This window comes from Stegostoma tigrinum, chromosome 33 (assembly GCF_030684315.1).
Source record: "Stegostoma tigrinum isolate sSteTig4 chromosome 33, sSteTig4.hap1, whole genome shotgun sequence".
Lineage (NCBI taxonomy): Eukaryota > Metazoa > Chordata > Chondrichthyes > Orectolobiformes > Stegostomatidae > Stegostoma > Stegostoma tigrinum.
In genome coordinates this window covers 910,701-937,640 of record NC_081386.1, presented here as the reverse complement: position 1 = coordinate 937,640, position 26,940 = coordinate 910,701, and the positions used below count along the sequence as shown (strand labels likewise).

At 44.6% G+C, this 26,940-nt stretch overlaps 1 protein-coding gene across 2 annotated transcripts in view; it reads left to right on the top strand.

The window, feature by feature from the left end:
- ankdd1a (ankyrin repeat and death domain containing 1A) overlaps nucleotides 1–26,940 on the top strand; it is a 189,664-nt gene that overhangs the window by 29,448 nt on the left and 133,276 nt on the right. For both annotated transcript variants that reach the window (XM_059639229.1, XM_048563010.2), the window contains exons 3-4: nucleotides 3,957–4,055; nucleotides 22,990–23,088. In XM_059639229.1, coding sequence (XP_059495212.1) covers nucleotides 3,957–4,055; nucleotides 22,990–23,088 — 198 coding nt within the window. The remainder of the gene's footprint in view (nucleotides 1–3,956; nucleotides 4,056–22,989; nucleotides 23,089–26,940) is intronic.

The window sequence follows — 26,940 nt, the reverse complement described above, 5'->3', positions numbered from 1 at the left end:
CAAATTCCACAATCTGCCGTGGCAGAATTCAAACTCAGATCCACCGAATGTTAGCTGAGTATCTGGATTAGTAGTCTAGTGATAATATCACTCGGCCATGGTGATGGCAGATGGTTTAATTCTATCTTTGAGCTTTTGCAGCACTTGATACAGATGAGTGACTTGCCAGACTATTTCAGAGCGCGGTTAAGAGCAAACCACATTAATTGGGTCTAGAATCACATTTAGGCCAAACCAGGTGAGGTTGGCAGATCTCTGTAGTGAATGAGACGCCAACAGTGGTTTCATGGTTATCATTAGACTCTTAATTCCAAATATTAATTCAATTCAAATTTCACCATCTGCCATAGCTGAAATCTAACTTGGATTCCCAGAACATAACCTGAGTTTATGATTAGTAGTCTAACCAAGACAACACTTGGCCATCGTCTCACCGAATCTTTTGAGCTAGGATTTGTAGGTACTACAGTATTTCTATTTTCTAAATATAAGGTGGATAACAGAGTTTGGACACTGCTGTTTTACAAAGAATGAACTAGTTTTCTTCTTTGAAAACTTGAAGGAAAATGTAAAATTGTGGTGGTGCACAAAGTCTTGCAACTTTTGGAGAACTGGATTTGATACTTTTGTGAGACACACTGGCACCTGGTGTCTTTGAGTTATAAAACTGTATCGCAACAGGTTTTGTAGTTAAATTCCGGCTTGTCACAAAACTGAGAGAAGGAAGCTGCTGCTGTCAAGCCTCTGGTAAGCTTGCCAGTTATGAGAGATGTCTGTCTTTTCTGCTGTGAGTGGAAGAAAACTAGCATTAAAAGACTCTGAAAAGAAGAACTTCTAACTCAACCAAAAGCCTAGGTCCATCTGATTGGCTACCCTAATTGAGATTGCTGCCATGTGATGCCGGTGTGATATTATCACCAAAAACCAAAAGAACTGTTGAGGAAGTCACCTTACTCCATTGCTAATTTGAACTTTCGATCCACAAAATTTCTTCCTTTTTGCCCAAGTTTCCCATCCACGATAATTCTGTGTGACCATCCACCCTGAATGTCCATTCATTTGTCAGTTAACGTGTGTGCGTAGTTTGTTTGGATTTAAGGAGGGTACAGTTAGGGTTGCACATAGTTATTAATGATCTATTTTTGATACTTTTAAAGGATACGTTTGTTTATAAGAAGTTTATTTTCTTGTTTGTTAATGAAAACTGGCGTGAGTTTCTCCTATCTTAGATTCTGGCCAAGGTCAGGCAAATTAACCATATTGCTAATTAATTTGATGATTGCAGTGGATTATAGAGCTTGATTTCCTGTGTTTTTTGTCACTGCATTGTTGGGAAGATTCTGATTACTGATGTCAATGAATCTAAAATAAGTCGCTGTTTCTGCTACATTACATTTGTAGATATATTCTACTCTGAAATAACTTTCCTGGTTTGAAAGTTCCTTGGGATAAGATGCAGGATGTAGAGGAAGACTGGTAAAGCTGACTAAATTTGTTTAGTGAACTGAAATTCTCCTTAGATGAGTGTTTAAACTGGCAATAATTTTGGCTAGATTTATCTTTTTAGCAAAAAAAGAGAATAGAACCATCAACACTTTAAACATTTAAAAAAGAACAGAATGTGAATGGAACAACAAAAAGAGAACAAACTTGCCAGAGTGACAAATGTGATTGTGTGTTGATCCTGTGTGGCCACCTGCGCAACTTGTGTACTTGTACATTGCTAGAACAGGCGCTTTCGGGTGAGGAACATTGTATTAGAATGTCACAAAGCTGATCACTGCAACAAAGTCTTGAGATTGGCAGTGAAAGGCCAGAGTGCTCAGGTGCAGATGCAGAGGTACCTTTGTGAAGCTTTCATTTTCTCTTCCTATGCCACCATATTCACTAAGGTATGTAAAAGTAACAATAAGGTCATTATATTAGGAGATTTCAACTACTTCCATATTAACTGGGATAATCATAATATAAAGAATTTAGAGGGGGCAGATTTCTAGAAATGTATACTGGAGAATTTCTTGTATCAACATATACAAGGGACAGTGTAGTGCTAGACATAATTCTGTGAATGTTGCTGACAGGTGTTCAAGGTGACAATGGAGGAGCATTTTAGTGACAGTGATCATTACATCGTACTTTATAAGTTTTGAATGGAAAAGGAGAAAGATGGTCTGCAAAGTAGCAAAGTAGCAGAGGGATGCCCTACCTAACAAATCCAGTAGAATTTTTCATGGAGGCAATCAAATGTTTGGGTGAGGGTAGAGCAGTTGATGTGATTTATAAATGTGGTCTTTGGCAAAGTCCCTTATGGGAAACTAAGAAAAACAGTAAAAGCTTATGGAATCCAGGATAACTTGGCAAATTGGATCCAAAATTGTTTTATTGACAGTAGAAAGGGGTAGTGGTAGAAGGTTGTTTATGGGATTGGAGCCTAGTATGCAGCGTCATACTACAGGAGTGACTGCTGGTTTCCTTGTTGTTTGTGATAGTCATAAATTACATAGATGAGAATATGGAGGGGATGATAATTATGTTTGTAGATGGCACAAAGATTGACCAAGTCGTTGACAGTGAGGAGCGAAGTGTTAGGTTAGAGGAGGATTTAAAATGATTGGTCAAAGTTCTTTTATACATACCCGCTTCTTTTATACCTAGCTCTTTTATAAAAGAGCTTAAATATAATAAAACATGCTAAGCTACATAATAAATGCTTCATGAAACTAATTATGATACTAAGCCATAAGAACTGGAGTATGTTCAACTATCAAAGCTGAGCTACAAAGTAAATAAAATTCAGCATGTTAAAGTTTTCGAGAAGATTTGTATCCTGGGTTGTCGATGAGGATGGATACCCGAAAAGCGCGATCTGCCATTACCTCCGAGACAGACCACAAGAGGAAGATGCAACATGACTAGAATGACTTATCACCCTACCATACATCAAGGACATGTCAGAGGCGACCACAAGACCCTAGGTATCAGGTAGCCCACAAACCGACAACCACCCTACAACCACTACTGACGAATGTAAAGGATCCCATGCCCAAAACCAGCAAAACAGGGGTAATATACAAAATACCATGCAAGGACTGTGAGGAACACTCATAGGCCAAACCGGAAGAAAATTGACTATATGAATACATGAACATCAACTAGCTGCCAAGAGACACAACTAATTCTCACTTGTCTCACTACACACAGACAGTGAGGTACACAAATTCGACTGGGGCAACACATCAATAGTGGTACAAGCCAAACAGAAACGTGCCAGGGAATTGTTGGAGGTATTCCTGGTATTCCAGTTGGAACTCCATCAACAAACATGTTAAATTAGACCCTGTGTACAAACCACTGGGAAATAAAATTGGAAGTAATACCAACCATCCCAGCAAAAGGCATATAAATAACAAGTGGGGCAGAACATCAACGCTTCACCAGAGGCACACTGACAGTGTTACCTAGCAGGGTGATGAAACGTTTGCAACCAAACCCACCAGCTCGGCGAGCGTGTCTACAAACTCAGCATGTTAGATTGGAGGCGTACTGACAATGTTGGGTGAAGAAATGTCTGCAAGTCAAACACGCTGACCTGTTGAGCAAGTCTACAACCTCATGCATATGAGGTGGTTGGAATTAATTATAAATCTTTGTAAGTTGGATCTTCAGGCTTTTGAGTTAGGAGCCAGGATGAGTGAATTGTGTACAGGGGCTTGGATTAGTGTGGAGTTTTGATAGAGTTGTTAGGTGCAGGAAATTGAGTTGGTTTGTCTGCTGAGGGAAAGTAACCTACAAGTATGGACTTGGGCATGCCAGTTTTTGGAAAGAAGATTGGGGGTGGTGCCAAGCTGGGAAGATGGAGGTGAGGTTCAGTGTACCATAGCACCAGTTTCTAATCTTGTTGATTTTTTTGTTTAATGAAGGGTGTATTATTATCATCTTTATGTTGTTTTTTTCAGATAGATCGAACAGCTCTCCACTGGGCAGTTGGGGCTGGACATGAAGAGGCTGTGAAATTTCTTCTCGACCACAATGCTTCAGTGGATGATCAAGACAGTGTAGGTCATATTCACTCTTCACTTATGGCAGTTCTACAATTGCTCACTGAATCAGTACAGCCAGAGCAAGTGTACACCCACTGACACTGTAACAAACACAGAAAATGCAGGAGAAACTCAGCATGCAGCAGCATTTGTGGAGAGAGAAACAGAGTCAATGTTTCTTCACCAAAATGACCCTTCTTCAGATAGTCATATTGGCTTCAAAACATTGACTAGATCTGCTGAGTTGCTCCAACATTTTCTACGTTTGTTCCAGCATTTCAAAATTTTGCTTTTACTTGCTAACACTCTAACTGGGTCAGATGGATGAAACCTTAGGATGACTGGGTCCGACTGTCGATGAAGCCTGGTAATTGGTTGCAACTAATGGAGTTTCTTGAGGATCTGTGCTGGGACACTGACTATTTAAAATCTATAGGTTATTCACTGGCTGGAAAAATATGTTATAAAGTATGAAACTTTGAATTGGTGATGTTCAGAAGAGCCTGGATGTATTCATAAAAAGAGTACACAGTTAACCTGCAGATTGATGCAGCTGCGAAGCTGAGAGATAAGCAGATAGCACATTTGGAAAAGTGCTCACACAGCACCCCACGGGACTGGAGAAAAGAAGGGAACGAGTGACTGTCAGTCAGTCCTAAAGAAACAAGCAAGTATTACAGGAGTCTCTTGTGGTTCCGCTTACAAATTGATTTTCACTTTGGAAGCTCATCATGATGCTGGTTGCTCAAGGGAATGCAGATAGACCCAGGTTTCTGGCATCACAAGCGATCTGAATGTACAGGAGGGAGAAGAAAGGAGACAGAATAGTGATAGAGGATTGATTAGTTAGGGGAGTAGGCAGGTTGAGTGACCACAGACGTAATTCCATAATAGCGTGTTACCTCCCTGGGGCCAAAGTCAGGGATATTATTTAAATGGCTCTAAGACATCCCTGAAGGGGAAAGATGATAAGACAGAGGCAACATTGGTACCAGTGATTTAGGTAGAATGAACAATAAGGTCTTGCATCAAGAATTCAGGGAGCCGACAGTCGATTTAAAAAAACAGCACCTCAAAGGTTGTAATCCCTTGATTACTCCTGGTGCCATGTGCTAGCAAGAACAGAAATAGGGGAATAGGGTAGATGAATATTGGCTCAAGAGTTGGCGCTGGAGAGAGTGTTTTAGATTCCTGGATCACTGACACTGTTTCTGGGGAAGGTGGAACCTCTACAAGTCGGGTAATCTGCATTGAGCCAAAATGGAAGCAATATCCTTGCAGGAAGGTTTATTAACGCAGTTGAGAGGAGTTTAAACTAGTTTTACAGGGGTAGTGGATGCAGTGCACTTGTAAATGAAGCAAGGCAGAGGAAGTTCAGTCATGTTGAATTTCAAGAGAGCAAGGCAAGGGTAGATGGGCTCTACTTCAATGCTCGGCATATTCAAGGTTGAACATAGAAAAGTACAGCACAGTGCAGGCCCTTCGGCCCACGATGTTGTGCCGTTGAGTCAAGGTTGAATTGACACATTGAATTGTGATATTGATGTGGTTGCAGGAGCGGCAGGACTGACAACTCGGCATTCTGTGATTATAGGATCTTCAGGTGAGATAGAACAGGGTGTAAAGAAAAAGGTGGTATTGCATTATTGATTAAGGAGTCAGCCACTGCAGTAAGGTAGGGATGATATCTTGGAAAGATCTTCAAATGAGCTTAGGAGTAAAAAGAGGGTAGCATTGCTGGAAGTGTATTAAAGGCTCCAAATTATCAGCAGGCAATAGAGGAGCAGATATGTAGACAACTCACTTAGGTGTGTAAATATCATAATGGGGTAATTATATTAGGGATTTCAACTTTCCAGTAGTAATTGGAATAGTCATAATATAAAGGGGTTTAGAGTGGTATGGTTGAAATTTATTAAGGAGCATGTTTTATGTCAACATGGAGAAGGTCCAACAAGAAACAGCTCAGGACCTAGTTTTGGTGTATGAAGCTGGACAGGTGGAAAAACTAACAGTGGGTGTGCACTTTAGTGGTAGTGACTGCACACTCTACGATTTAAGCTTGTTATAAAGAAGGAAATAGATGTCATCAAAATACAAATTTCAGATTGAGTGAACGCAGATTTTATTTAAATAAGGCAGGATCTGATCAAAAGCAGACCTGGAACAGCTACTTGAGGGTAAATCTACAGTAGAACAGTGGGAGGAATTCAAAAGGGAACTGGGGAGAGTGCAAGCCCAACACTTTCTCTTTTTGTTGGAAAGTAGGAACAAAACACCAAGAGGAACCTGGATGTCAAGGAATATTCAGAATTGGATGAAAAGGAAAAGAGAGGTGCATTACAAGTACAAAGGGAGAAATTGTCAGGACTCTGAACAGCATTGCTGTACAGAAGAATCTTGAGGTTCAAGTACATAGCTCCCTGAAAGTGGACACACCAGTAGGTAAGGTGGTAAAGGAAGCATGTGGTGTGCTTGCCTTTTTTGGTCAAACATCAAACATCAGGATGTCATGTTGCAGCTTTATCAGACTTCAGTTAGGCTACATTTAGAGCATGGCATTTAATTCAAGACACTTGACAGAAGTCTATAAAATTATGAGGGGCATAGATAGTGTGACGGTTAGAATCTTGTTTGCAGCATTGAAATGTCTAATACTGGGAGGCATGCATTTAGGGTGAGAGCAGGCAAGTTCAAAGGTCATGTGAGGGGCAAGTTTTTTTACACAGAATGATAGGTGTCTGCAGCCTGCTGCCAGGGGTGGTAGAGGAGGCAGATATGACAGGGGTGTTTAAGGGGCTTTTAGGTAAGCACATGAATATGCAAGGAATGGAAGGATGTGGACCAAGGGCAAACAGAAAATTTCATTTAACACCATGTTCGGTACAACATCGTGGGCTGAAGAGCCCATTCCTTGCTGTACTATTCTGTGTTCTAGTGGACTATGGAATGCTCAGGGGGGGAATTCAAGAAAGCAATTAAGAGAGCAAAGAGGGGCATGAAAAACTACTGGTGGACACGATTGGGGAGAATCAAGGGGAAGGGAATAACTAGGGAAAGAGTTGGACCCATAACGGAACAAGGGGAAAATCTGTGTGGAGCAAGAGGATTTTGTTAGAGTATTAAACCAGTCCTTCACGTCTGTCTTAACTCAGTAAATGGAGGATGTACGTACACAGTTCAGGGAAATGGGCTGTGAGGTTCTTGATCAGATTGGTAATGAGAATGAGGTGGCGTTGGAGGTCTTGGCAGATTTAAAAGTGGATAAACCCGCAGGTCTGGATGAGTTGTATCCTACAGGCTGCAGTGGGTGATGAGAGAGGAAATCACCAGAGTCCTGACCCAAATTTTAAAATTATTTCTAACTGCAGTGGAGGTTGTAGAGGACTAGAGAATAGCTAAGGTGGTTCAATTTTTTAAGTATGGTAGTTGAAATAAACCGAGGAATTATAGACCAGAGAGTCTCTATTGAGTGATAAGGAAACAATTGGAACAAACTAATTTCCATTTGGAGTGGCAAGTTTTGATCAGGTACTATAGAAGTTAACTGAATTAAAGTTTTCCATAGGTGTGTAAAGAGAAAAAGGTTGGTGAAAGCTAATGTAGGTTCTGTGCAATTGGAAACGGGTGAATTCATAATTGAAAACAAAGAGATGGCTGACTGACTAAATTCATACTTCACTTCTGTCTTCACAAAGTGGGATACGAACAACATCCCAGAAGTGATGGGCTGCACAGGATTTATCGAGAGTGAAGAACTGAAGGAAATCGATATTAGTAGAAAAATGGTGTTGGAGAAATTCATGGGATTGAAGCCTAATAAATCCCCAGATTCTGTTAATTTACATCCCAGAATACTTAAGGACATGGCTGTGTGTATAGTGGATGCATTGGTGGTCATCCTCCAAGATTCTTTGGACTCTTAAACAGTTCCTAATGATTGGCTACTAATCAGTTTCATTAATAAATCCACTGTTTAAGAACAGGTAGACATGGAATTAAAGACCAGTGAGTCTGTCATCAGCAGTGGATAAGATGCTAGAGTCCATTAGCGGAGCACTTAGAAAGCAATGGCAGAATCAGACACAGTTATTATGGATTTACAAGAGGGAAATCATCCTTGACAAATCTACTAGAATTCTTCAAGTTGATTGGCGAGCCACTGGTTGTGGTCTATTTGGACTTTTGGAAGGTTTTTAACAAAGCTCTACATAAGACATTAATGTATAAAATTAAAGCTCATAGATTTGGGGATAGTGTATTGAGATGGGTAGAAAATTGGTGAGCAACCCAGAATTGGCAGGCAGCGAGTAGTGGGATGCTGCAGGAATTTGTACTGGGCCTCAGCTGTTCACAATATATGTTAATGATTTAGATTAGAGAGCTAAGTCTAATGTCTCAATTTTCAGATTACACAAAACTGGGCGGGAGGGTGAGCTGTGAGGAGGATGCAGAGATATTGCAGTGTGATTTGGACAGACTGTCTTAAACAGGCAAATGCATGGTTCATGCAGAATTATGTGAATAAAAGTTAGGTTACCCACTTTGGTAGCAAAAACTCAAAGGGAGATTATTATTTGAAAGGCTATAAATTGAGAGAGGGTAATGTTCAATGAGACCTGAGTATTGTCATGCACCAGTTGCTCAAAGTGCACAGATGCGGCAGGCTGTAAAGAAGCTGAACTGCACTTTGGTCTTCCCAGCCAAAGTATTTGAGGACAGGAACAAGGATGTCTTGCTGCAATTATACAGGGCATTGTGAGGCCACAAGGCTACATGCCCTGACAACATTTTGGCAATAGTACTGAAAACTTGAGCTCCAGAACTTGCGTCTCCCTGAGCCAAGCTGTTCAATATCAGTGACAACACCAGCGTCTATATGTGGAAAATTGCTGAAGTATGTGCTGTACATAAAATGTAGGACAAATGAAATCTGGAAATTAACATCAATCTACTGTCGACCATCAGTAAAGTGATGGAAAGTATCATCAGCAGTTCTATGAAGCAGCACCTGCTCAACAATAACCTGCTGAGTGATGCCCAGTTTGGGTTGTGCCAGGGCCACTCAGCTCCTGACCTCATTACAGCCTTGGTCCAAAAGGGCTGAATTCCAGAGGTGAAATGAGAGTAACAACCCTTGACACCAAGGCTACATTCGACCAACAGTGGCATCAAGGAGCCCTAGCAAAGCTGGAATCATTGGGAATCAATGGGCAAACTCTCTAGGAGTTAGAGCCATACCTGACAGACAGAAAGATGGTCATAGTTGTTGGGGGTCAATCATCTCAGCTTCGGGACATCTTTGTAGGTGTTCCTCAGGGTAGTGTCCTCGGCCCAACCATGTTCAGCTGTTTCCTAGAACATAGCACAGCACAGTGCAGTACAGGCTCTTTGGGGGCAGGGCAGGATTATGGTATTGAGCTTGATCATCAAGCAGGCTGAAGGGTCAAAAGGCTTACTCCTACTCCTGTCTTTTGTATGTCTGTTTTGTAATCAGTATGTCAGAGGAGATCATGCTTAAAAAGTCTGGTGGAATTTTTACAGGAGGTGACCAAGGATCTATATCAGAGTAGTACAGTTTGATGAGATTCCTTTTTGACTCTGCTAAAGAAGATAAAATCACATGGAATTCTCAAAGTAACCTGGCAAGTTGAATCCAACATTGGCCTCGTGGCAGGAGACAGAAGGTAGTAGTAGAAGGCTGATAACACAGTGTGGAACTGGAGGAGCACAGCAGGCCAGGCACCATTAGAGGAGCAGGAAAGTTGACGTTTCGGGTCGGGACCCTGGTTAAGGCTGCCTGGTCTGCTGTGCTCCTCCAGCTCCACACTATGTTTTCTTTGACTACAGCATCTGCACCTCTTACTATTCTGAGTAGGAGAAGGCTGTTTGTCTGACTGGAGGCTGCCATCTAGTGGCATACTGCAGGGATCTCTTATTGTTTGTGATATATATAAACAATGTCGGAAAATTGGGGGCAGGAGTGATTCAAGGATTGGAATTGGATGATAAGTAAGCTTGTGGATGACACAAGGGCGGCTGTGTGATTAATACTAAAGAGGAAAGTCTTAGTTTGCAGGAAGATATAGTCAGATAAGCATTTCAGCAGCAGATGGAATTTAATCCTGAAGAGGAAATTTTTTTAAAATTCACTAATGAAACATAGGCATTGCTGGCTATCCAGCATTTATTGCCCATGTTGCCCTCGAGAAGATGGTGGTGAGCTGCCGCTTTGAACTGCTGTAGACTGCATGCAGTAGGTAGACCAATGATCCCTTTAGGGAGTGAATTCCAGGATTTTTGACCCAGTAACAGTGAAGGAATATATTTCCAATTTCCATAGTGTCCAGAAATATGCAGGCTAAGTAGATTAGCCATGGGAAATGCAGGTATATGGTAGGTGAGGGGTGGGTCTGGGCGGGATGCTGTTCAGATTGTCAGTGCGGACTTGCTGGTCCAAATAATCTGCTTCCGCACTGTAGGAAATTCTATGATCCTGCTGTGGCTGCACGCTATGCTCATGAGAAGTCAGGATGTTGAGTCGCTCAAGATCTTAGGAGGGGATCTTGCAGCTGGTGGTGTTCCCAACTATCTGCTGCCCTTATCCTTCTTGGTGGAAGTGGTCATGAGTTTAGAAGGTGTTATCTAAGGATCTTTGGCATATTTCTGCATTGGACCTTGTAGATAGTTCATACACTTGCTACTGAGTGTCACTTCTTTGGCATGTGGTGCCAGTTAGGCAGGCTGCTTTGTCCCGGATAGTGTCAAGCAACTTGAGTTTTGTTGGAGCTGCATTCATCCAGGCAAGTAGGGAACATTCTATTACACTCCTGAATTGTGCCTTGTAGATGGTGAAAGGTTTTGGGAAGCCAGGAGGAGAAAACTACCACAGTATAACTAGTCTGTGACCTGCTGTTAGTGCCATTGTATTTATTTGGCGAGTCCAGTGGAGTAACCACAGGATGTTGTTACTGGGTGACTTATTGAATGTCAAGGGTCAGTGGTTAGATTGTCTTTACGGGACATGGTCATTGCCTGACATTTGTATGGGAAGCACATTCACACTGTGGCATAGTGGTTAACATAGCTGCCTCAGAGCACCAGGGACCCCGGTTCAAATTCAGCCTTGGGTAACTGATTCGAACAGCGGGAGTGGTGATAGCGCAAGCTGGGAAGGTAACGTTTTCCTTATAAAAAACTTACCTCGTGAGTCAGCGGCCTTCTTGATTCGAGCGGCGGCAGTGGTGAGAGTGGGAGCTGGGAAATGAACTGTTATATTCGGGCATTGTCTAAACCTGAAAACTACACATGTAGTGTCTCCCATCCATCCTCCTCTTCTAACCAAACAAAAACACTGTGTGGAGGGCTGGTAAGGTAAGGTAAGTTTTTTTTTCTTTTTTTCTTTATTCTTTTGGCAATCTAGAGGAGAGGGAAATTTTTTCCTCTTTTTAGGCAGGAAGCTGTTGCAGGGAGGAAAGTATCAACAAATTTAATTAATGCATTGTAATCAATTATACAAATTAATAAAGTAATTAACTAAGTAGAAATGGCTAGACAGATATTTTGTTGTCGCTGTATGATGTGGGAGCTGGCTGATCCAGTGCTATGTAATGAGCCAGACTTTATAAAAGACCTTAAAGTAAGGGAACACTTAGGAGGCAGTGATCATAATATGGTAGAGTTCAGTCTGCAGTTTGAAAGAGAGAAGGCAAAATTGGATGTAATGGTGTTACAGTTAAATAAAGGTAATTACAGGGGCATGAGAGAGGAATTGACAAAAATCGACTGGAAGCAGAGCCTAGCGGGGAAGACAGTAGACCAACAATGGCAGGAGTTTCTGGGTGTAATTGAGGACACGGTACAGAGGTTCATCTCAAAGAAAAGAAAGATTATCCGGGGTGGGATTAGACAGCCATGGCTGGCAAAGGAAGTCAGGAAATATATCAAGGAAAAAGAGACAGACTATAAAGTGGCCAAGAGCACTGGGAAATCAGAAGATTGGGAAGGCTACAAAAACAAACAGAGGATAACAAAGAGAATAATAAGGAAGGAGAGGATCAAATATAAAGGTAGGCTAGCTGGTACTATTAGAAATGATAGTAAAAGCTTTTTTCAATACATAAGAAACAAACGAGAGGCAAAAGTAGATATTGGGCCGCTCCAAATTGATGCTGGAAGGCTAGTGATGGGAGATAAGGAAATCGCTGAAGAACTTAATAAGTACTTTGTGTCAGTCTTCACAGTGGAAGACATGAGTAGTATGCCAACAATTAGGGAGAGCTGGGGGCAGAGTTGAGTATGGTAGGCATTACAAAAGAGAAAGTGCTAGAAAAGCTAAAAGGTCTAAAAATTGATAAATTTCTTGGCCCCGATAGGCTACATTCTAGAGTTCTGAGGGAGGTGGCTGAGGAAATAGCGGAGGCTTTGGTCGTGATCTTCCAAAAGTCACTGGAGTCAGGGCAAGTCTCAGATGATTGGAAAATTCCTGTTGTAACCCCCTTGTTTAAGAAAGGATCAAAGCAAAAGATGGAAAATTATAGGCCAATTAGCCTAACCTCAGTAGTTGGTAAAATTCTAGAATCCATTGTCAAGGATGAGATTTCTAAATTCCTGGAAGTGCAGGGTCAGATTAGAACAAGTCAGCATGGATTTAGTAAGGGGAGGTCGTGCCTGACAAACCTGTTAGAATTCTTTGAAGAGGTAGCAAGTATGTTAGACCAGGGAAACCCAGTACATGTTATCTATCTAGACTTCCAAAAGGCCTTTGATACAGTGCCTCACGGGAGGCTGCTGAGCAAGGTGAGGGCCCATGGTGTTCGAGGTGAGCTACTGGCTTGGATTGAGGATTGGCTGTCTGACAGAAGGCAGAGAGTTGGGATAAAAGGCTCTTTTTCGGAATGGCAACCGGTGACGAATGGTGTCCCGCAGGGTTCAATGTTGGAGTATGATGAACGGCTAAGGATCCTGCGATTGTACTCATTAGAGTTTAGAAGTTAGAAGGTTGAGGGAAGATCTAATAGAAACTTACAAGATAATGTATGGTTTAGAAGGGGTGGATGCTAGGAAGTTGTTTCCGTTAGGCGGGGAGACTAGGACCCGTGGGCACAGCCTTAAAATTAGAGGGGGTAAATCTAAAACTGAAATGAGACGACATTTCTTCAGCCAGAGAGTGGTGGGCTTATGGAATTCATTGCCACGGAGTGCAGTGGAGGCCGGGACGTTGGATGCCTTCAAGACAGAGATCGACAAATTCTTGATCTCAGAAGGAATCAAGGGCTATGGGGAGAGTGCAGGGAAGTGGAGTTGAAATGCCCATCACCCATGATTTAAATGGCGGAGTGGATTTGATGGGCCGAACAGCCTTACTTCCACTCCTATGTCTTATGGTCTTATGATCCCATTGCGAACTTCAGTGACCACATCTGCAGCAAGTGCTGGTTGCTCGAGGAGCTTTGGCTCGGAGTAGATGAGCTGGAATCGGAGTTTCAAACACTGGCACATACAGAAGGGGGAGAAGTACCTGGATGATTTGTTTCAGGAGGCAGTCACACCTGGTAGATTGAGTAATTCAGATTTGATCAGTGGTCAGGGGCAGCAGGGTGTGACTGTAAACAAGGCAGGTAGAGGGATTCTGTAGTCAGGAACAGAGGCGCTGTTCTTGACCTTGCCCAACAGACCTTGCTGCCTGTGTGGATGAGGAAAAGGGCTGTAGGGAGGATGAGCCAACTGACCCCTGCAACGTGGCACAGGAGACCATTACAGATGGGGGAGCAAAAAGACAGGTGGTAGTTGTAGGGGATTCTATAATTAGGGGGATAGATAGTATCCTTTGTAAGCAGGATCGAGAGCCTCACATGGTGTGTTGCCTGCCCGGTGCCAGGGCAAGGGATATTGCTGACCGGCTTGAAAGGATATTAGAGCAGGATGGGCAGGATCCAGTTGTTGTGGTCCACACCAGAACAAACAACACAGGTAAGACTAGGAAAAAGGACCTGATCAGGGATTATCGGGAGCTAGGAACCAAATTAAGAACAGGTCCTCAAGGGTTATAATCTCCAGATTACTACCCAAGTGATGCGCTAATTGGCATAGGGACATCAGGATAAGGGAAGTAAACACGTGGCTTAAAAAGTGGTGTGGGACAGAGGGGTTCCTTTTCATAGGGCACTGGCATCAGTGTTGGAACAGGAGGGATCTGTACCATTGGGACGGTCTCCATGTGAATCGAGCTGGGACCAGTGTTTGAGCGAAGAGGGTAAATAGGCTGGTCAACAGGACTTTAAACTAGAAAATGGGGCGTAAGGGAATGGTGAAACTTTCCCTGGTGGGAACAAAGCAGCAGGTTAACGTCAGTAATGGTGGATTCAAATAAGTGGAAACGTATGAAAGAAATGATCGGGAGGAAGAATTCAGGAGAGGTTATTAAGGTCTCCAGCACAGACACAATAGGACAGAGTGTTTGGAAAAGGCTAGCAATCAAGCACTGGAAAAACGAATGAAAATGAGAAGAGGGAGGGTTACTACAGGACTGAAGTGTTCTATCTGAATGGACACAGTAAAAGGAATAAGGTAAATGAGCTTGTGGCGCAGATCTAAACTGGCAGGTATGACATGGTAGGCATCACGGAGTTGTGGGTGCAAGAGGATCAGGATTGGGAACTGAATATCTAAGGATATACATCCTATCAAAAAGGTAGGCAGGTGGGCCGAGGGTCTGGGGTTGCTTTGTTAATGAGAAATAAAGTTAAATTGATAGGAAGAAACAAATTAGGGTCAGATGGTGTAGAATCTGTGTGGGTAGAATTAAGGAACCGCAAAGGTGGAAAAACATAATTGGGGTTGTGTACAGGCCTCCAAACAGTCGTCAGAAGTTGAGGCGCAGGATACACGAGATAGAAAAGGTGTGTAAGAAAGGCAAAGTCACAGTGTTCATGGGGGTTTCAATATGCAGGTGGACTGGGAAAATCATATTGGTAGTGGATTGTAAGAAAAGGAGTTCGTGGAATGTCTACGAGATGGCTTTTTGGAGCAGCTTGTGGCGGAGCCCACAAGGGAACAGGCAATTCTGGATATGGTGAAATGAGGCTGACTTGATAAGGAAGTTTAAGATAAAGGAACCCTTAGGAGGCAGCGATCATAAGATGATAGAATTTACTCTGCAATTTGAGAGGGAGAAGATAGAATCAGAGATAATGGTATGAGAGCTAAATAAAGGTGACGACAGAGGTATGAGGGAGAAGCTGGGTAGAATTGACTGGAAGAGGAGCTGAGCAGGAAAGTCAGTGGAACAGCGATGGCAGGAGTTTCTGGGAGTAATTCAGGCGAGGCAGCAAAAATTTATTCCTAGGAAAAAGAAGCATGATACAGGGAGGATGAGGCAACCATGGCTGACCAAGGAAGTCTGGGATAGCATAAAAACAAAAGAGAAAGCAAAGAACTTGGTGAAAGGCAGTGGGAAACTAGAGGACTGGGAAGCTTACAAAGATACACAGAGGGCAACAAAAAAGAATTAAGGAGGGAGAAGATTAAATATGAGGGTAAGCTACCCCATAATATAAATGAAGACTGTAAGAATTTCTTTAGATATATAAAGAGCAAAAGAGAGGCAAAAGTGGACATTGACCACTGGAAAATGACGGTAGAGGGATAATAGTGGGGAACAAGGAAATGGCTGAGGAACTGAATAATTACTTTGTGTCAGTCCTCACAGTGGAAGACATGAGTAATATCCCAAAAATTCAAGAGAATCAGGAAGCAGAACTGAGAATGGTGGCCATCCACAAGGAAAAGGTTCTAGTAAAACTGATTGGCCTAAAAGATGGAAAAATCACCTGGACCAGGAGGACTATGTGTGTGGCATCCGTCAGTCTTGAGAGACCATGGATCCGTGCCTGGAGAGTTTTGATTCAGCTGCTGATGACAGCGCAGTGTCTGTTGTGGTTCTACAGGCCCACATGGGAGTGACAGTCTCGGTTGCAGCGACTGCATTTGAAGACGCTCTCCTCCAGTGTTGCCGTGTTGCTGTCTTTCCGTCGCGCTTTTCCTCAGCAGCAAACCTCAGTTTCTCCTCTCCTCGCTCCAGCCCACTGCGTAGTTCCCGTCTCGAGCGTGAGCGATCATTTGCCATCTTCCGATCTCTCTTCCCATCTCTCGACGTCCAGGTCCATTAACTTCATGTCCCTTTTGCAGGCACCTTTGAAACGAAGATGAGGTCGTCCTCGTGCTGTCTTGCCGATGGCCAATTCCCCATGCAGCACATCTTTCGGGCTCCTCCCGTCTGGTATACGATGTATGTGATCCAACCAGCGGAGGCAGTGTTGTTGGAGTAGGGTGAAGAGGCTGGGTGCAGGAGAACTTCAGTATTGGTGACTCGGTCAGTGCACTTGTGTCTCAGGCTGTGAAGGTGGAAAGTGTTGAGACACCGCTCTTGTTTGGAGTAGAGGCTCTAGGCCTTGCTGCCGTAAAGCAGTGTGCTGAGGATGCATGCGTGTAGACTGCAGTCTTAGTGTTCGTAGTCAGCTTTTTGTTCTCCCAGACTCTCTCAGTCAGCCTGGCGAACGTGGAGGCTGCTCGTCCGATCTGTCTGTTGATCTCGGAGTCCAGGGAGAGGCAGGCTCTGATGGTGGAGCCGAGGTGTGTGAATTCGTGGACTGCCTCCAGCTCGTAGTTGTTGATGGTGATGTCAGGGGGGTGCTCAACGCCTTGACCTAGCACGAAGGTCTTTTTCAGGCTAACGGCCATGCTGAATTCCTGACAGGCTCTTGAGAGGTTGTCCATGAGGCGCTGCAGTTGCTGTTCAGAGTGGGCTGCCAATGCTGCATTGTCTGCAAACAACGTGTCTGTAATGAGTACTTCACGAACCTTGGATTTTGCCCTCAGCCGGGACAGACTAAACAGCCTTCTGTCCAATCTCATGTGGAGGTAGACACCATTAGTTGATGCTCCAAATGCATGTTTCAACATGACTGCGAAGAAGGTGCCGAATAGGTTGGGGGCAAGCACACAGCCCTGCTTCACACCGCTGCAGATGTTGAAAGCCTCCAAAGAAGAGCCGTCATATTGAATGAAGCCTTTCATATCCACGTGAAATGATTGGACTATTCTGAGGAGTCTCGGAGGACAACCAATCCTGGTGAGGGTTTTGAACAAGCTGCCTCTGATCACAAGGTCGAATGCCTTTGTGAGGTCAATGAAAGTGATGCAGAGTGGTTGTCTTTGCTCTGGGCATTTCTCTTGTAGCTGTTGGAGGGAGAAGATCATGTCGATTGTGGAGCGTTCTGACCTGAAACCGCACTGGGGGGTTTGGGGTATACCCTTTCGGCGATTGTCTGTAGTCTGTTCAGGACCATGTGGACGAAGACCTTCCCAACAATGCTCAGCAGCGAGATTCGTCAGTAGTTGTTACAGTCACTTCTGTCCCCTTTGTTCTTATAGAGGGTGACAATGTTGCAGTCTCTCGTGTCTTGCGGTAGGCATTCCGCTGTGTCTAACGCGTTGTCCAAGATGCCGTTTTCCCTGGAGCAGAGTTTGGAGTAATGCTCCACCCATCTCTCCATCTGCTTGCTTTTGTCTTTGATTTCGCCTGTGCTGGATTTTAGTGGAGCTTTCTTGCTCTGGGTTGGACCGATGGCTTTCTTGATCCCCTCATACGTTCCATGTATGTTGCCTGTGGCAAATGATAACTGGATGCTTTCGCATAGTTGTAACCAGTAGTCATTTGCACAGCATCTGGCTGTGTTCTGTGCATTGTTTCTTGCTGTCCTCAGCGCTTGCAGTATTACCTGGGTAGGTTGGTGTTTGTGTTTTGCCTCAGTGGTCGCGTTGAGCTCATTCGGGTTTGCTTTGAACCAATCTTGTGTCTTGCTCCGCTTCTTCCTGAAGGTCTTCAACGCAGTGCTGTAGATAGTGTCCCTTAGAGAGTCCCATCTCTGCTGAGCAGCTCCTTCTGGTGGGTCTGAACGGAGGATATCCTGCAGTGACTTGATGAATACTGCCACTTTGCCTGAATGTTGGGTCATAGTAGCATTGATACACTGCTTGCCTGCAGGCTTGGCGTAGTGCATCTTCTTTGGTTGGAGCCTGAGTTTGCAGCAAACCAGGGAGTGATCCGTGTCACAGTCGGCACTCTGAGAGGACTGAGTCATGAGCACTATTTTCAGGTGGCTGCGTTGTGAGGATCAGGTCTAGCTGGTGCCAGTGTTTGGAGTGGGGATGTCGCCATGAAACTTTGTGCTGAGCTTTGGCCTGGAAGTAGTTGTTGGTGACACATAGTTCGTGGAGCATGCAAAGCTTGAGCAGTTGTTGTCCATTGTCATTCATGTAGCCAATCCCATACAGTCCCAGACAGCCTGGCCAGGAGTTGTGGTCAGCACCCACTCTGGCGTTGAAGTCGCCAAATAGCAGCAACTGTTCCTGATTTGGGATCACCTGAATTTTCCCTTGAAAGCTAGTCGTAAAACACATCCTTTGCATCTTGCGTGGAATAGAGCGTTAGGGCATAAGCGCTGATAAGGTTGACAGGCCCATCGAAGGTGTGCAGTCGAAGTGAGAGAATCCGCTATGATCCATTCTTGCTGGGTTCCACTATCTTCAACAGCGAGTTCTTCACGGCAGAGCCGACACCATGCTCTCTGGTTTCATCTATGCTTTTCCCCTGCCAGAAAAAGGTATAGACTCTCTCACGTAAGGTCCTCAATTCTGGGAGCTTTGTCTCTTGAAGTGCTGCAATGTCCACTTGAAGTCGTAGCAGTTCGTTGTTAATCACTGCTGTCTTGCAGGTGTTACTGATCTCTCGAAGGTTGTCTGATAGACCAGTTGTCGTGGTCCGTACGTTCTAGCATCCAAGTCTGAATGCTGGCTTCTTTCCTTGTTTCCTTGTTGTTTTGCTTGGTGCAGTGTTTACAGTCCGCGATTCAGGATACTTGTATCCCTAAGCCCCATGCACCCAGTGGAGCGGGCAGACTGTGATGGGACAGCACCTAATTGGGGGCTGCCCAGCTTGAGGTGGGCGGTAGCTGTCCAGTGAGGTGCGATGGCCTATCTCTCCATCAAAAGCAACCCCTGGCGCCTTGCTCTACGCCAGTCGAGCAAGGCTTATAACTGGTAGACTGCTGCTTTCCGTGTTTTGCCGCCGCGGTGAGGCAACGCTGAAGCGTCCTCTCCAGGGCGCAGGCCTGGGCAGGGTTTTATGAGAGATCGGCAGTTGCCCATGCAGCACGTCTCCCCTCTCCATGCCACCAGTGTTGTCCAAGAGAAGGGCAGGGGCTGATACAACTTGGCACCGGCGTCATCGCAGGAGCTGCCAGAACAAGGTTGGATATAACATTGGACTGCCTTAGGGAATCCGGCTCCAGATTTTTCCTCTGGGTTTACTCCCAAAGCCTTTCCCATGATTGGCTATGGCCGCAAGGTAGCGGAGTTTACCTTTTCTTAGATGGACAGCCCTCCCAGGCTTACGAGTTCCAGCTATCCGAAATTCTATTATAAGTCAATAATTCTGTTAATAAACAAACTGCACTCAGCTGTCATTTCATCTTTACACAGAAACAATGATGTTGTTTATAATAAATAATATAGTCCTCCGTTAGGAATATTCTTTGCATCGATGCAAGCTGTCAGCGAGAATCGCAGTTTTTATGAAGTATTTATTTATTTATTTGTAGGCCGCAGCCCTGGGCTCGAGTTGCTGTCCTCACCTGAGCAGCACTTGGAAGGCGGCGGGTTTGACTTCAGGCAGCTCGATCTCTGCCGAGCTGGTGGCCATGCCGCCATTAAACATGGTGTCAAAGACAGCGCTGCCAATGGCGAGGACGAAGCGGTGAGCGGGAAGGCAGCGGGTGTCCATGAATATAGTGTAGAGCACATTATAAATTGGTCAGGAGCATCACAACCATTAGTAGCAGAATCACCAGATGTAGGGAAAATGTAGTAAAGGGACATCAATTAACTAATCAAGTTTCATGGAATATGTTAATTCTATCAACCTCAAGACTCAAAAATCCCTTTCCACACATGCAGGATTTCTCCTGAGCCATGGTGCACATTCACAACTGAAATTTCCCATGTCCAAGGACATGATGGACTACACCTGAGAGTTCTAAAGTAGAAAGCTGAAGAGATAGTGGAAGCGTTAGTGGTGATCTTTCAGGAATTGCTAGAGTCAGGGAGGGTCCCGGAGGACTGGAAAATTGCTAACGTGACACCCCTGTTTAAAAAGGGGGTGAGGCAAAAGGTGGAAAATCTCAAGCCGATTAGCCTAGCCTGGGTCTTGGGTAAGATTTTGGAGTCCATTGTAAAGGATGAGATTTCAGAATATTTGGAAGTGTACAGTAGAATAGGTCAGCATGGTTTCATCATGGGGAAGTCATGCCTGAAAAATCTGCTAGAATTCTTTGAGGAAGTAACCAGCATGTTAGACAAAGGAGAGCCAATGGATGTTATATACTTGGACTTCCAGAAGGCCTTCGATAAGGTGCCATAAAGAAGCTGCTGAATAAGACAAGGGTCCATGGTGTTAGAGGCAAGGTGCTAGCATAGATAGAGGATTGGCTGCCTGGCAGAAAGCAGAGCGCGGGGATAAAGGGGTCTTTCTCAGGGTGGCAGCTGGTAACAAGTGGTGTTACAAGGGTCAGTGTTGGGACCATAACTTTAAATTTTATGTATTAATGACCTAGATAAAGGAACTGTGGGCGTTCAGGCTAAGTTTGCAGATGATACAAAGATAGATAGAGGGACAGGTAGTATTGAGGAGGTGGGGAGGCTGCAAAAAGATTTGGACAGGTTAGGAGATGGAGTACAACGTGAGAAAATATGAGGTCATGCCGAATGGCCTGATTTCTGCTCCTCTGTCTTATGGTATTATGGACTGTGTGGAGTTTGCTCGTTCTCCCCATGTCTACATGGGTTTCCACTGGGTGCACTGGTTTCCTCTCTCAGTTGAAAGATGTGCAGGTTATGTGGATTGGCCATGCTAAGTTGCCCCATAGTGTTCAGGGATGTGCAGAAAAGGTGGATTAGATGCAGTGTGACAGACTTAAGGTGGTTCAGTTTGGGATGCTGTTTGGAGAGTTGGTGCAGACTCGATAGGTCAAATGGCCTCTATCTGCACGGTAGGGTTTCTATAATTCAAACGTTACTTGCCACTTGTCAATTCAAGCCTGGATATTGTCCAGACTTTGTTGCACTTGAGAATGGACTGTTTCAGTATCTGAAGAGTTGCAAATGGTGCTGAACATTGTGTAATCATCAGGGAAAATCCCGGGTTTTGACATTATGATGGGGCAAGGTTATTGATGAAGCATCTGAAGACAGTTGGAACTAGGATGCTATCCTGAGGAAGACCTGAAAAAATTCCCTGGAGCTGAGAAGACTGACCTCTAACAAGATATGCATGTTGGAAGAAGTAACAAAACAAGGCAATGGACACCGAATGACAGGACACAAGGAAGCTCAGAGGAACTTGAACCAGATCTTTCTAGGTGGCAGGTACGGTGGCTCAGTGGTTAGCACTGCTGCACCTCAGCGCCAGGGACCTGGGTTCGATTCCAGCCTCAAGCGGCTGTCTGTTTGCACATTCTCCCAGTGTCTGCATGGGTTTCCTCTCACCTTCCAAAGATGTGCAGGGTAGGTGGGATTGGCTATGCTAAATTGTCCGTAACGTTCGGGGATGTTTAGGTTAGGTGGGTTAGACTAGGGGAATGGGTCTGAGTGGGATGCTGTTCGGAGGGAGTGTGTGGACTTGTTGGGTTGAATGGCCTGTTTCCACCCTATGGGGATTCTGTGAAAAGATTCTATGAAAAGTAAATGTGGTAGTTAGAAAGGCAGTTGAGATATTTGTATTCATCTGTTGTGGCATAGATTATAAGAAAAGGAAGGTTATGTTGAAGCTATACAAAACTGGTTCAGCCACAGTTGGAGTATTAAGTCCAGCTTTAACTGCCTTACCACAGGAAGGATGTGATTGCAGTGGAGGGGCCAGAGGAGTTTCAGCAGGATGTTGCATGGAATGAGGTAGTTTAGCTATGACGAAAAGCCGGATAGGGTCAGGTTGTTTTCTTTAGAGCAGAGTTTGCTGAGAGGGGACCTGATTGAGAGGTACAAGATTATGAGGAACATGAACAGGATGTATAGGAAGTAACTGTTTCCGTTAGTTGAATGGTCAATAGTGAGGGTGTATAATTTCAAGGTGAACAGCTGGAGGTTTAGAGGGGTTTTAGGGAAAAAATATTTTCACTGGGGAGATGGTAGGAATCAGGAATGCAATGTCTAGAAGGGTATTTGAGGTGGGTTACTTCAAAACCTATAAAACGTATGTGGATTAGCACTGGAAAAGTCTTAACGTTCGTAGCACAGTGCTGGAAAATGGGATTGGTGTGGATATGGTGACATGGACTTGATGGGTTGAAGTTCCTTTCCTGTGCTGCATTGCTCAGTGAGTCCATGCAGCATCTAATTAGGAAGGCAAATGGCATGGTGTGGATTAGAAGATTATTGGAATATGAAAATGAGGATGCTTTTGGCATTGTGCAGGGCTTTGATAAGAGCACTTCTGGAGTGCTTCAGTACTGTTTGATGTCAATTTTGAAGACATGCACACAGTCCAAGGGAGGTTTAAAAGGTTTGGTCTGGTGTGAGAGTGTTGTCAGCTTTTGAATGACTTTGTAAATTGGGTTTATTACTCTACAGTTTAGAAGAATGAGCAGTAATCTCACTGAAATACGCAACTTTCTGAAAGTTCTTGTCAGAGTACATGCTGGCAGAGTTTTCTCTGGCTGGGGAGTTTTTGAACACTGGGGAATAGCCACAGAATAAAAAGTCTGCTATTTTGAAATGAGACAAGAAATGAGTTCATTCTGACCATTGTGAATCTGTAAATGCATCAATCCCAGTGTAAATGTGTCAGAGTTTTGATGATCCCATTTACTTGAGTTATGTACGTTTGCTTCTATAGTTTGGGATGAACGCTCTGCTTCTCGCCGCCTGGTTTGGTCATCTCCGGATTCTTCGAACACTGGTCAATGTTGGTGCCAAGTTGTCATGTGAAAACAAAGTAAGTTAGTCTGAAAATGGAAGATCATCCTATTTGAGTGAGTTTGACTACATTGGTGGGAAGTTACCTTTTATCCTGGGCAGAGTGTGTGTGTGGGGGGGGGGGGGTGCGGTGGTTGTTGGGGGAGGTGGGAACATACGGTGAGCTGTGATTATTTCCCGGGAAGTCAAGCTGTCCTTTAAGATGGTGTGACTTTGGCTCAGCATCATTGTTTTGTATATCTCTGTGTGATGCTTTCTGATATATATGTTCGAAATATTTATGTAAGTTGAATTTAATTTTCCATAACTTCTGCCTTTACCTCATGCTTTCCCTCATGTTTAGTTCACGAGGTTGCAGCTAAAAATGAGAGTAATGATCAAGATTCCAACCCCCACTGTCAGGATATGGGACATCTATTCTGGGCTGGAGAGGAACTTACAGTGGTATAGGGAGAATCCACATGGATGCTAACTGCATGGTATCATAGATCATAGAACATAGATCAATACAGCACAGTACTGGCTCTTTGGCCCATGACGTTGTGCCAACCTATTATCCTACTAAGATCAATCTACCCTGCATACCCTACATTTTACTATCCTCCATGTGCCTAACCAAGAGTTGTTTAAAAGTCTCCAAAGTATTTGACTCCACTAGCACTGCCAGCAGCACATTCCACATGCCCACAAATTTCTGTGTGAAGAACCTACCTCTGACATCTCTCCTCTCCCTTCCCTGGTTTGGCGGCAGTATTACAGATTGAGCTGATTGGATCCTAAAGGACATAAATAGACTGGATCTGCAGCAGGCGGTGAGGGAACCAACAAGAGGGAGACATATACTTGACCTCACCCTCCTGATCTGCTAGCTGCAGATACATCTGCCTATGACAGTATCAGTATGAGTGATCATCATCCAGTCTTTGTGGAGACGAAGTCCCGCCTTCACACTGAGAATAACCTCCACACTTGTGTGGCACTATCACTGTCCTATATGGGACAGACTTCGATCAGATCTAGCCACTCAAGACTGGGCATCCATGAGGCGCAGTGTGTCATCAAGTGCAGCAGAGCTGTACTCCAGCACAATCTGTAGCCTCATGGCCCGGTGTATCCCCCACTCAACCACTAGTATCAAGCCAGGGGATCGATACTGGTTCAATGGAGAGTATGCCAGGAGCAGCACTTTTTCTGATAAGGTGTCAACCAGGTGAAACCACCAAACAGGACTACTTACACGCCAAACAGTGAAAGAAGCGAGTGATTGACAGTACTAAGCGATCCCACAATGAAAGGATCAGATCTAAGCTCTGCAGTCCTGGCATGTCCAGTCATGAATGTTGGTGGACAATTAATTCAATGGAGGAGGAAGCTTCACAGATCTCCCCATCCTCAATGATGGAAGTGTTCAGCATGTTAGCGCAAAAGATAAAGCTGAAGCATGAGCAAAAATCTTCAGGCAGAAGAGTCGAGTGGATAATCCAGTTTGGCCTCCTCCAGTGGTCCAGAGCATTACAGATACCAGTCTTCAACCAATTTGATTCACTCCATGTAATATCAAGAAATGGTTGAAGACACTGGATTGTGCAAGGGCTATGGGCCCTGACAATATTCCGGCAATAGTACTGAAGATTTGTGCTCCAGAACTTGCCACTACCCGAGTCAAGTTGTTCCAATACAGCTGCAACACAATCTTTGCCACAATTTGGAGCATTGCCTAAGTGTGTCCTGTACCTATAAAGGAGGACAAATCCACCCTAACTGAATTACTGTCCCCTCTGTCTACTTTTGACCAGTAGTAAAGTGATGGAAGGCATCATCAACAGTGTTTTGAAGCAGCGCCTGCTCAACAATAACCTGCTGTGCGATAACAAGGTGTAGAGCTGGGTGAACACAGCAGGCCAAGCAGCATCAGAGGAGCAGGAAGGCTGACGTTTTGGGTCTACACCCTTCTTCAGAAATGGGAGGGGAAGGGGATTCTGAAATAAATAGAGAGAGAGAGAGAGGAAGGCAGCTAGAAGAGGGATAGAGGAAAAAATAGGTGGAGAGGAGACAGACAGGTCAAAGAAGTGGGGATGGAGCCAGTAAAGGTGAGTGCAAGTGGAGAGGTAGGGAGGACGGAGAGATCAAGAGGGTGGGAGATGGGGTTGGGGCTTGAGATGGGAGGAGGGGATAGGTGGGAGGAAGGACAGGTTTAGGAGGCAGGGACAAGCTGGGAGAAGAGGTATGTGATGTCTGATGCCCAGTTTGGGTTCTGCCAGAGACACTTGGCTCCTAACTTCATTACAGCCTTGGTCCAAATGTGGACAAAAGAGCTGAATTCCCCTGGTGCGGTGAGAATGACAGCCCTTGACGTCAAGGCTGCATTCAACTGAGTACGGCATCATGGGGCCATGGCAAAACTGGAATCAATGGATATCAGGGGACAAACTCTCTGGTCGTTGGAGTCATATCTGACACATAGGATAATAAAATGGGAGGCTGGATGAACGCAGCAGGCCAAGCAGCATCTCAGGAGCACAAAAGCTGACGTTTCGGGCGTAGACCCTTCATCAGAGAGGGAGATGGGAGGGGAAGGGGAATAAATAGGGAGAGAGGGGGAGGCGGACCGAAGATGGATCTCCATCTTCGGTCCGCCTCCCCCTCTCTCCCTATTTATTCCAGTTCCCTCTCCCCATCCCCTTCTCTGATGAAGGGTCTAGGCCCGAAACGTCAGCTTTTGTGCTCCTGAGATGCTGCTTGGCCTGCTGTGTTCATCCAGCCTCACATTTTATTATCTTGGAATTCTCCAGCATCTGCAGTTCCCATTATCTCTGACACATAGGATGATGGTCATGATTGTTGGAGGTCAGTCATCTCATCTCCAGGACATCTCTGCAGGAGTTCCTCAGGGTAGTGCTCATGGCCCAACCATCTTTAGCTGCATTCATTTCTATCCTAGCTTCCCTCACTTTTGCCTCCCTGCTACTCTATTTAACACCCCCCCCCCCCCCATTGTTCTCACAAACAATCCAACAGGATATAATGCAGAGATAACAAAGTGTGGAGCTGGATGAACACAGTAGGCCAAGCAGCATCTTAGGAGCACAAAAGCTGACGTTTCGGGTCTAGACCCTTCGAAATGTCAGCTTTTGTGCTCCTAAGATGCTGCTGGCCTGCTGTGTTCCTCCAGCTCCATACTTTGTTATCTTGGATTCTCCAGCGTCTGCAGTTTCCATTATCTCAGGATATAATTCAGAGATAGTAGGAACTGCTGATGCTGGAGAATCTGAGATAACAAGGTGTACAGCTGGATGAACGTACCAGGCCAAGCAGCATCAGAGGATCAGGAAAGCTGATGTTTTGAACGAAGTGGGATGAGTAGGAGGTGTGCGTCAGACTTGAGGTGGGAGGAGTGGATAGGTGGGAAGTAGGATGGACAGGTTAGGGAGGCGGGACGAGCTGGGCTGGTGTTGGGATGTGGTCAACAAGCTTCAAAATCTCCCCTCCCCGACTGCATCCTTGACCTTTGCTGTTTGTGATATATATAAACGACTTTGAAATTGTAGATGCTTGGGTTAGTAAGTTTGCAGACGCTACATAGATTGGTGGAATTGGGATGGTGCAGAATGTTGTCAAAGATACAGTGGGATATAGATCTGTTGCAGATATTGGTGAAGAAGTAGCAGATGGAGTTTAATCCGGGTAAGGGTGAAGTGCTACACTTTGGGAGATCAAATGTTAAGGAAAACTATACAGTTAATGGCAGGACCCTGAAAAGAATTTTTGTACAAAGGGATCTTGGGGTTCAAGTCCATTGCTCCCTGAAAATGGCCACAGAGGTAAAGATGGCATATGGCATGCTTGCCTTAATTGGTCAAGGAATTGAGCA